The 10,028-nt window shown below is 33.8% G+C and overlaps 4 protein-coding genes across 5 annotated transcripts; 2 read left to right on the top strand and 2 right to left on the bottom strand.

Moving 5' to 3' along the window:
- The first annotated feature begins 537 nt into the window (after window positions 1-537).
- LOC132696659 (prohibitin 1) lies at window positions 538-1,730 on the top strand. The gene is made up of 4 exons (XM_060661615.1): window positions 538-724; window positions 876-1,037; window positions 1,092-1,431; window positions 1,493-1,730. Exons 1-4 carry the CDS (start codon window positions 634-636, stop codon window positions 1,728-1,730), a joined length of 831 nt encoding a protein of 276 aa, XP_060517598.1. The 5' UTR covers window positions 538-633.
- Window positions 1,731-2,347: 617 nt separating this feature from the next.
- Window positions 2,348-5,098, bottom strand: LOC132696973 (puratrophin-1-like). Of its 2 annotated transcripts, none has more exons than XM_060662186.1 (2): window positions 2,965-5,098; window positions 2,348-2,670 (listed from the first exon to the last, which is right to left on the bottom strand). In XM_060662186.1, exons 1-2 carry the CDS (start codon window positions 3,365-3,367, stop codon window positions 2,600-2,602), a joined length of 474 nt encoding a protein of 157 aa, XP_060518169.1. In that variant the 5' UTR covers window positions 3,368-5,098; the 3' UTR covers window positions 2,348-2,599. The 2 variants fall into 2 exon arrangements, with proteins under 2 accessions (XP_060518169.1, XP_060518168.1); XM_060662185.1 differs by having other exon boundaries at window positions 2,969-5,098.
- Window positions 5,099-5,269: 171 nt separating this feature from the next.
- Window positions 5,270-8,607, top strand: LOC132696975 (extended synaptotagmin-3-like). The gene is made up of 5 exons (XM_060662188.1): window positions 5,270-6,170; window positions 6,278-6,367; window positions 7,316-7,403; window positions 7,488-7,622; window positions 7,677-8,607. Exons 1-5 carry the CDS (start codon window positions 6,154-6,156, stop codon window positions 7,749-7,751), a joined length of 405 nt encoding a protein of 134 aa, XP_060518171.1. The 5' UTR covers window positions 5,270-6,153; the 3' UTR covers window positions 7,752-8,607.
- Window positions 8,035-9,943, bottom strand: LOC132696974 (uncharacterized). The gene is made up of 3 exons (XM_060662187.1): window positions 9,392-9,943; window positions 8,687-8,777; window positions 8,035-8,627 (listed from the first exon to the last, which is right to left on the bottom strand). The coding sequence occupies exons 1-3, from the start codon at window positions 9,399-9,401 to the stop codon at window positions 8,096-8,098; spliced, it is 633 nt and encodes a 210-aa protein (XP_060518170.1). The 5' UTR covers window positions 9,402-9,943; the 3' UTR covers window positions 8,035-8,095.
- Window positions 9,944-10,028: the final 85 nt, after the last annotated feature.

The raw sequence follows: 10,028 nt of genomic DNA, 5'->3' as shown, positions 1-10,028 counted from the left end.
AATAGAAAGATACCAGTAAAACACCAATAATCTTGGTCGTATTTATTCTGTGCAAGGAACGGAACTGATGCTGCGTTCGGTACAAAAGACAAAACGTATTTTCAACTAATGCCATTGCCTATATGTAGTAAGGTATAATTCAGTGGTCTGAGCAAATTGCAATTAACGCACGGCCGGAGGAAAATGCAACAATTCACCAAACCCTTTTTAAATCAAATTTACCTCCCCCAACATCCAAATCTTTTAATGAACAATAAAGTGCAAGAAGTTTGATCATACGAATAACGAACACAGCGTCCTTTTATTACAACAAAGGCATTCGTAGAACACTGAAATTTCTGTTACATATTGATACATTATTGGGAAAGGTAATGGAAATCGCAAATTTAAAAAATCATCGCAAAATTAAATGTGACACGAAATAAGGTGCTATGGTATTACCGTCTACATGTAGGTAATACAAGATATGAGATACCATTTAAGAGACTGGTCGTATGACTTTAATAAAATTAGCCTCTAATAGAGAAGAAGCAGATCCCAACCTCACTTTTTTTGATCAGCGGACACGATTTTCCATAGGTTGGCCAAAAACTTTGGAAATTTCGAGTGTAATTTTGCTAAACACCACGAAATATGTCTGCTTCGCAGTTGTTTAACCGAATTGGTCAAGTAGGTTTAGGTATTGCTTTGGTTGGGGGAGTTGTAAATTCGGCATTGTACAATGGTAAGTGCAATTTTCGAAGCAATGAAAATGTGCCCTATTACCGTACAATTAGATTTTTTAATTGTATTATTTTATCCTTAATCATGATTATTTTAAGTAATAGTGAACAGAAAATTGCAGAATTATGGTTTATTTTAAATTTTTCTTTTAGTTGATGGGGGACATAGAGCAGTAATTTTTGACCGATTTGCTGGTATTAAAAAGCAAGTAATTGGAGAAGGAACCCACTTTTTTGTTCCTTGGGTACAGAGACCCATTATTTTTGATGTTAGGTCTAGACCCAGAAATGTGCCAGTTGTCACAGGAAGTAAAGGTAAATGTACCTAAGATATGTAGTTATCGTTTTATTAACAGTTTTGTACCCTAGATCTCCAAAATGTCAATATCACACTTCGTATTTTATTCCGACCAGTACCAGATCAGTTACCAAAAATTTACACCGTACTTGGCCAAGACTATGAGGAAAGAGTTTTACCGTCTATAACAACTGAAGTTTTAAAGGCTGTGGTTGCTCAATTTGATGCCGGTGAATTAATTACTCAGAGAGATTTAGTATCGCAAAAAGTTAGTGACGATTTAACTGAAAGAGCATCCCAGTTTGGGGTTATTTTAGATGATATTTCAATTACACACTTGACATTTGGACGAGAGTTTACTCTCGCTGTTGAATTAAAACAAGTGGCGCAACAAGAAGCTGAAAAGGCCAGGTGCATGTTCATTCTGTTTGTTCAACTTTTCAAAAATGTTTTAAGTAATTTTTTGTTTTAGATTTTTGGTGGAAAAGGCCGAGCAAACTAAAAAAGCCACAGTAATATCCGCCGAGGGCGATGCACAGGCTGCTACATTATTAGCCAAGGCTTTCGGCGACGCCGGCGAGGGCTTAGTAGAACTTAGGAGAATTGAAGCCGCAGAAGATATCGCTTACCAACTTTCAAGATCAAGACAGGTCTCATATTTACCTGGTGGGCAAAATTTACTTCTCAATGTTCCAACTCCGGGCAATTAATCTGATTTAATGGCTTGTCACATTGTTTTCCAGGTTGATTATTTGGAATGCCAATTATTTTATAGCAAAAATGTGGCGGTCGTGTGATTGGTTAGTGGTTTATTCATATTTGATTTGTACATTCGAATTACGAAATATATAATTTTTTAACATTGCTCTGTGTTTGATTTCCGTTAGTGTACCAACAAAACTATAGAACATAGAACTTCAAAAAAAAAAACAAAAAACAGACCAAAATAATAAATCTGATTTTGGTGCTAAACTAAACCGTTGATTTGGAATTATTTTTCATTAAAGTTCATTTAAGTTAAATGTTTTAAAATTGTTGGTTAATCCTGTAGTGGTACTTATATATATATATATATATATATATATATATATATATATATATATATATATATATATATATATATATATGTGGTGGTGCTTATATATATCCGATAACCCCAGCTGTGTTTTGAATTGAATTTAGATGAGTCCTGGCCCAATTCGCACATGCGCCTTAGATAATTCAATGAAATTTATACTCTGCATGTGGAACGAGGTGAGATATGCAATTCTAAACCAGACATATTTGATTAAAAAAGTAAACCAATTAAAACAATAACAACTCCGTTTAATCTCAAAACCAGTAACGAATGAAGTACACTATTTACAAATGACAGAATAAATTAATTATGAGTATTATAAATCACAGGTTAGCCACTTGCTCTTTTGCTTTTAAAAGCTGAGTCCACAGACACCGTTCGATCGCAGTCCGCCACTTCAATTGCGTGTATTCGGAAGATGCTTCCAATTTGAAGACAATATCTTTGTGAAATTTTATGCTGTTCACGTGATCTTTTAACCGAAGTACGTTCTTTCGCCTATCAGGTGGTAATAAGGATACTTGATCCGTTTTGATGCTGCCGAAGTAGTAAAACGAATCTTCTTCGGTCGGCTGCAAACAACATTATTATTGGACAAATATCGAAATATCCTAGTTACCCGAATCGAATGCTCTAGTAACCGAGTAAATAAAAAGCATTTACACTAGTTTTTAAGAGCACAGATAAAAAAAATCTGCAAATATATATTAATTTCTTCATTTTAAGGACGTACTTTCGAGATTCAAATAGTGCGGGCGCAGTCAACTACGTGGATCCAAGGGTTTGAAAGTGAGAGATTTAGTACCCCAATGTAGTGACGGTATGATTTAACCGTGAAAAAGGGGAAAAACGTGACTCCTACTTACCCACCTTAGTAAATATGATAATTTTCTCAAAAAGAAATACTATCAAATTCATTTTCTTCGGTCTGGACACTTTAAACTCGTCCCTCATTATCAAGCCACCGTACCCGTCAATGTCGAACGGACAAGCTTGTATCGAGTGTCGTGAAAACTTGAACCGATCTTCGAGGAGATCCACCTTACCGAAATTGGTCGGGCCCGATATCGTACACTTCAACAACTCTTTCTCGACGTACGGGGTGGTCGTGTGTCGCCTGTGACCCCTGGCGATCGATCTTTTCCATATTTGTTTAATTTTTGAGGGTCTACTCGCGACCTGATCCGATTCCGGTCTCGTCCGGCACTCGATTTCAGTATCCCTCAAATTTATCTCTTGAAAATCGTCTGTTAAACCGTCCGTTGCCATTTTAGATTTTGACACTGTTTTTCACGCTTTGTTTTGAGTTCTCAAATTGATATCCTATAATACTGGCTATAAATTTTTATCTTATCTCGATTTTTTGCTCGCACTGTGTGTATTAGTCAGATGTAATTGTGTGGATTTGCGTTTTTAAGGTAGATATCGAAACGCGATTATTATTATGACTAACGATTACGTTAGTTGAGTTGCCTATTTTTTCAAAGGGAACTTAATTCGTACATAAAAAATACTCAACTACCCGTTATCCATCTGTTTGATTCCATTAGTTAGAAGTCATGGACATCTTCCTCTACATACTTTCCCATATAGGTAGTAGCTACTAGAGATATAGAGCATCTGTCTAAAGCCGGCAATACTTATCAAGCAACTATGAAAAAAAATGAGAAGGTCCATTAAACATGAGCATGCGCGAGATTTAAAAACTCGTTAACCAATGACCTTGGGGCACTGAACAACCAACATGGCCGCTGACAAATCGTCAATAAATTTGGATGCGGCATTTTTACGGGCATATTTTCATAAAATATTCCTAGATCTTGCTAAATGTTCTAGGAAAATCAGTTCAGTGTGTGGAAATCGTTGTTTAGAAAGAAAATGGCGCAAAGTGCAGGTTAGTGTGTGAAATGTAGCATGCGCGGTATACTAAGCAAAATCACAACGACAAAATAAATGAGGGAACCTAAATTGCGGTATCACTCTTAATGTTCGACGGGGTTGGAACAACAACTACATAGCTTTTCTGATAAGCGTAAAAAATAACAAAATGAGCAACAACACATAAACCCTGAGATGCATTTGTTCTTAATTTTGTTATCAATATGGAGTTGTAGGACATTGCGCTTTATATTATGAATTAAAACTTCAGAGACTTCTTATTTGACAATATAAAGAAATATTGTACGAAAAGTTTTGAAATATTGGTTGGATACATGAGACATCTTGCAATTTAGTTAGTTTTTTACTTCACTGTTAAGCAGGATTTTATTTCGTTCCCACAGAGTACGGCATTTATACTTGCTATCATACTTACGAGTGTGAATTACTCTAATCGAATTGGTCCGTATTCCCCCACCCCTCATCAATCAAGCCACGTTGCCGGATTGTAGATCAATTGTTAATATAACATTATTTTAGTTGGGTTTCTGACTAGTGTTGATTTTTATTATTTTTTTTAAATTGATGATGAAAATGAGTTAGTATAGTCACGAAAATCAGTTTTTATTGGACTCCAATATTAATATTCCGGGAAATCAGATACATACGTATATCGATATTGTAATCTATGAACCGATTCAATAACAAGAGGTTTGTTCATGGTGAAATGTCAATCAATTTAATATTTTCCGTTCAGATAATACGCGTCGCTGCTTATTTGAAGCTTGGGTTAAACTGCCGTATCTATACGAGGAGTTCCAAAAGGTTCTATCTGGGGATCTCTTAAATTATAGGCCGCGTTTCTCACGTCGGAAATGATGCTGACTTATACTAGCGAGAAATACCTCAATTGGTTTTTTGCATTTTCAACATTTTTTCTATAATATTTTGGATACTTAACAAATAACAATTATACAGATGTACGGGGCGCCACCTACATAACTCTTTATTTTTTTAATAAGATGTGAGTACAAAAAATGGAATATTGAATATTGGAACATTTTAATAATGTGATTTTTATATATTTAAAACACGTATTATTGTTTATATTATTATTATTTATCGTTTATCTACTACCCACATAACTTCAAATATTTTTCGGAAAAAAAATAAACTTTATTAAATTAAATCAAATATAGAAAAGCTGGAGCCTTTTCAGAATTAAAAAAAATATATTGAGTACTTAGAAAAACCTTGATACAAAAAGGAAATAAACTTGCAAAATATATATAACTTGACAGGCAGGTCTCACAACCAATAAGTTTAACACTACATGTTAAGATTCTTAATCTATACTAAATAGAAACAATTTTCTATTAAAAAGGTTCATCGTAGTTTTTTGAGAGTTTTACTACTTGAAACATTTTTAATTGGAAATTTAGATATAGGATTTAGATAAAAATTTTCTAGAATATGTAGCAGAGCGGGTTGATTGTTTTTGCCTTGTGTAAACCCGTGTGGAAAGTATGTAAGAAGATTTTGGAGACAAAAGTTAAATGCAAAATATGACGATAATTCTCCATAACTTTACGATCATCCTTCTTGTGTAACTGAATAATTTTAACCATCTTTTAAAGTAAAATAGTTTCTTTTTGCAGCACTAACCACTCCTTTGTATTTCTTTATATTTTTTTATAACGTTTTCTGTTTTCGTCAGTCTTATTTACCTATAATTGATTTCATATTTCTTGCTGACGTTGGAATGCCCTTGGTTAGCCAAAGTGTGCGTCTATTTATATCAAAGTAAGTTAACATCCTTTATCTCAAGAACTGTGGTCTTTTGGAGCCACACCCTCTTGTAATTTTGAGTACACTTAATTAACATTTCGTATATTATTACGTCATAAAAAAGACTAAAATTTTGTTGAACTGAAAGACTTCTCGTCAGTTGGGCAAGCACGATTTTCTGGATCTTCATGGTCTAGGAAAGTCCCAAAGGTTTTTTTTAGGTCGCGCTTATTAACTAATTAATTAATTTCACAGGAAAACGTTACTTATCAAAACATCTTTAATCGTAGATAATAAGCACTCGTGTTTATAACCGAGATTACGCAGACCCGAAGTACTATGACAAAAAATTTAATCGCTTGGTATATGCGGGTGTAAAAATCGCGACAATGGAAATAATCCATGGGTAATAAATATAATATGACCGCTTTAATTTTAGATTTCTTGTTAACAATAATTAATAATTAAGATCGCTATATATAGTCACGGCCGGTGATAATACGTTAATTTCAGGACAGATATTCTTTCGAAGGGAAAAATCAAACTCACTTTGAGGTACAGCGTGCAGCGACAAACTCTTGTGGTTACGGTCCATCACATCGAGTAAGTACACACCCACCCCAAGTTATTATTGAGTGACCAGTGCGAGTTCGCCGGATTATCTTTTTTTATCGGAGTTGCAAAATGCTGCCAAAAAGTGACATCCACTGAAAACTGTCAGCGGCCATGTTAATTGTGTACGTAGAAAGGTCTTAGTGCTTTTGACATACTGACATTAATCGATATGGAATGTTCCTTCTCAACATTTTTTCATGTTGCCTTTAAAACGCATTGCCGAGCCCTCTATATATCACTAGCTATATGCCTGTCATACCTACTTTTCACTTATTCAAAACTTTTGTGGGACATACTTTGCTTAACTTTTAGATAAAAAAATACTTATTCCCTTGGTAAGCAGCCGTCCCTTGGAAATCTTCATGTATATATTTAATCTGGAACTCAAGTTTAAGTCCATATCGGTATCTCACAAATGGCTGCCAAACTCAAATCTTATCAAGCATACTTTTACGGCTAAAAGACATTGATGAATAACAATTTTTATCTAAAAGTTAAATGCAGTCGTCCTGCGTCTCAAAAACTATTTATTATCTACTGTTGGTGGACGTGGACTGTACATTATGACAATATGTACCTTACAGGAGAGACCCTGACAAAAAACTCAAATTTTGATGCATTATTATAAGATTTACGTTTGTTTGCTCCGATACGAACAAAATAATCGAAAGCATTTCAGGATGGATGCGATTAAGATGATATATTTTTAATGGTGACTATCAACAACAATCAAAACAGCCTTCAAAGATAAAGTCTGATTTTTGATTTTTACGAAATCCGTCTTATTATATTCACTTTTTAAAAACTAAAACTTTGAATTTGTTATGAGGATTATAGAATTCGGAAGCTAATGAAAAAACGGAAAAGCAAAAAAATAAAAATAGGTAAAGTTCGTTTATATGTTGACATTAAGTGATTATAATCTTTCTATTTTAGGGACTTGCATTTCGACGACACAAAAAGCGTTTACGTGAAAATTTACATACTTCCAGAAAGACATAAGGAAACTAAGAGAAAAACTAAGGTGCGTGTAAGTTTTATAGTCTTAAATAACATGTAACTTACATTTTCTTATATGCTCTTTTATTCACGCCGAATGATATTGTAGATTGTAAAAACCAGCAAAAATCCCGTGTTTGATGAAACTTTCGAATACGCCATACCCCAAGACGAGTTTGATAGCAAACAGCTTGAAGTGTTGGTTGTGGAAGAGAGATTAGTTGGCCATCATCCAATCGAAAAGGCAAGTATGTGATAATGACCTTGTTCGACTCTAAAAATTAAATTTCTTTTGCAGGTCCTCATTGATTTGGACAAACTTGGCTTGGTGCTACCTTACACTAGATTGTTTAGATTATCAAAGACCCACTGAATCGAATCTATCGCACCGGGAAAACCATAACTAACAAAAAATTTGAAAATATTGATTGATTGATTTTTTAATCAATGGAGTATAAATTTTCAGCCAATTTCGGTGATATCAATATTATATCAACTTTTTGCTAGTTAGTGTTCCCCTAATATATGAAAATTTTGCAACACCTTGTGGAAACTGAAGTGCCCCATTTGGCCTCAATTCAATTCTTTTATTATACTCATTTAATTCATTAATTTTTTAATGTTCTTTGTGTAACAATACAATCAACAAAACAAAATAGTGCTTAAAATGAACATTTATTTAACTTTAAAAATATATCACATATTTTGCTAAATATTTTAACTTATATTGTTGTTTTTTTGTTTAAGTTGTTCGATTTCTTTTTTTTGCCTCCATACAAGATTTTGCAACAGCCGGATTCTTTTAGATTTCAATAGATCTATCTCAGCCAGTTCTTGTAGTTGTCTCTTTAGTAGTCTCTCTTTTGGACTATCCTTGTCTGACGGAATGAATATTATTTGTACCTGATTAACCACTTCTCCTTTTGGTGGTGCGGTTTTGGTTATTTTTTTAACGTGTTGATTTTTGCCACATGAGATTGTGGTATTAGGAATTATGATCTCAGTTTCTTCTTGGCTAGGCATATCATCCTCATCATCATCTAACAAAGGTTCATATTTTATTTCAATAACATCTTCTCTGTTTTCCACTTTTGCGTCACTCTCGCCTTTATTTGTCTGATTCACCAAACTAAACTGTTCTGCTCTACTTATATAGTTGATAGGCTCAGCAAATACCAAAGATCCTGCATTAATATGATTGCCAATTGTTACAAGTTTTTGTGGAACACAACTGTTTGACAGAGAATTTCTATCAAACAAAAAACTTTTGAGTGTCCACCCTTTACTAAAGACTAAATTACTACTTACTGAGTCCTTTCTGCAATGTTGTCGTTTAAAAGAGCAGATTTAAGCAAGTGGCTTGTCCCCGGTGGATGATTTCTTAATGGATCACTAGTCCCTAGAACAAAATTCCAGGCTGTCTCTACCAGAATCTTGGAGATGAATACATAATTATTTCCAATATTGTCACTTTTAACAGTAACATTCGCTTGAAAATGCTCCAATGTAGCACTGAACCTTTAGTGTAGCACAAAAATTAATACTCCCCCTAGCAACAACATTATTTTTCAAATTGTTTTGAAGAATAACGGTTACATATTGAATAACACTTGTATATTTATCAGGAAATTTTTATAATTCTGTTTAATTATTAGCCTTTTTTGGGCGTAGTGCCTTGTAGATATTTTATCTCCACAATTGAGGACACAGCAACACTTTCTGTGAGCTTCCATGTTATTAAGGAATAGCCATAAAAAAAGTCGCATGTTAGAAACAAAAAATAGATAAAAAGAAAATATCACAAGACATATTTGAAAAAAGATGTGTAAGAACAACAAAATAGTAGCAAACAATAATCAATTGCCTAGGTTAACGACATGTTGTTCATCAGTTTTTTCAAATGTATCTATCTATCTACTCATTCACTCTCTATCATTCTTTTTTTTATAATTTCGTTATTTTGTGAATTGTAAGATTCTAGGCAAAAAATTTATCATAAATAAGTATTCAGACCTGAGTTCATTTCTGTAGTTGGATCTTCTTGTTTCGGTTAATTTCTTCTAAGGGTAGAATATTGCGTTCAATAAGCTAGCACCTATATTTCAAAATTTCGAATAACATTTTAAAAACCAATTCAAGTTTAATAGTACAATACGTTTCACAATAACTGTTGGGCGAAACTGCTAGGATCATTTGTCCATTGCCGACTTGCGTCTAGGGTTTTCGCTTTTGGTCAATGACCGACACGTACAAAGAAGAAATATAACCAAAATTTGCTAAGCTAGCAAAAAACGATTTTGACCGATACCAAAAAAACAGCGGGGCCGGCTGAACTTAAACACTTAAAAATTATCACCACACACTTCCGAAACAGAATCATACTGCCAACAGCGAGCGGAGGTTAAACCGCCACGTGCAATGCTCCACCACAGAATTATCAAAGTATAAAATAAATCCGTGGAAGACAACACATAAATCATTTTGAGAATTGGTTAATTCCATGTTCATCTTCTTCCATTAAAGCACGATAGTCCTTTCTTAAACTGATATTTAATTGACGTTCCAAGCCTAAAATATAGGAGGGTACAAGTAGGTATATTCAGGAGTTAACGTTACACATGCCTAATCAACATTCATAATTATTATGTAA

The sequence above is a fragment of the Cylas formicarius genome, unplaced genomic scaffold (assembly GCF_029955315.1).
Source record: "Cylas formicarius isolate icCylForm1 unplaced genomic scaffold, icCylForm1.1 PGA_scaffold_1__22_contigs__length_36826433, whole genome shotgun sequence".
NCBI classification, from domain to species: domain Eukaryota; kingdom Metazoa; phylum Arthropoda; class Insecta; order Coleoptera; family Brentidae; genus Cylas; species Cylas formicarius.
The sequence above is the reverse complement of the archived record's forward strand: the minus strand, read 5'-3'. Positions and strand labels throughout refer to the sequence as shown.

Coding starts and splice junctions, on each gene's coding strand:
- LOC132696973 (XM_060662185.1), bottom strand. CDS start 3,367: ATGGCAACGGACGGTTTAACAGACGATTTTCAAGAGATAAATTTGAGG. Junction 2,671..2,968: donor AAATTATCATATTTACTAAG/GTGGGTAAGTAG, acceptor TGTTGTTTGCAG/CCGACCGAAGAAGATTCGTT.
- LOC132696659 (XM_060661615.1), top strand. CDS start 634: ATGTCTGCTTCGCAGTTGTTTAACCGAATTGGTCAAGTAGGTTTAGGT. Junction 725..875: donor AAATTCGGCATTGTACAATG/GTAAGTGCAATT, acceptor TTTTTCTTTTAG/TTGATGGGGGACATAGAGCA. Junction 1,432..1,492: donor CAAGAAGCTGAAAAGGCCAG/GTGCATGTTCAT, acceptor TTTTTGTTTTAG/ATTTTTGGTGGAAAAGGCCG.
- LOC132696975 (XM_060662188.1), top strand. Junction 7,404..7,487: donor AAACTAAGAGAAAAACTAAG/GTGCGTGTAAGT, acceptor ATGATATTGTAG/ATTGTAAAAACCAGCAAAAA. Junction 7,623..7,676: donor GCCATCATCCAATCGAAAAG/GCAAGTATGTGA, acceptor TTTCTTTTGCAG/GTCCTCATTGATTTGGACAA.
- LOC132696974 (XM_060662187.1), bottom strand. Junction 8,628..8,686: donor AACATTGCAGAAAGGACTCA/GTAAGTAGTAAT, acceptor TTTGTTTGATAG/AAATTCTCTGTCAAACAGTT.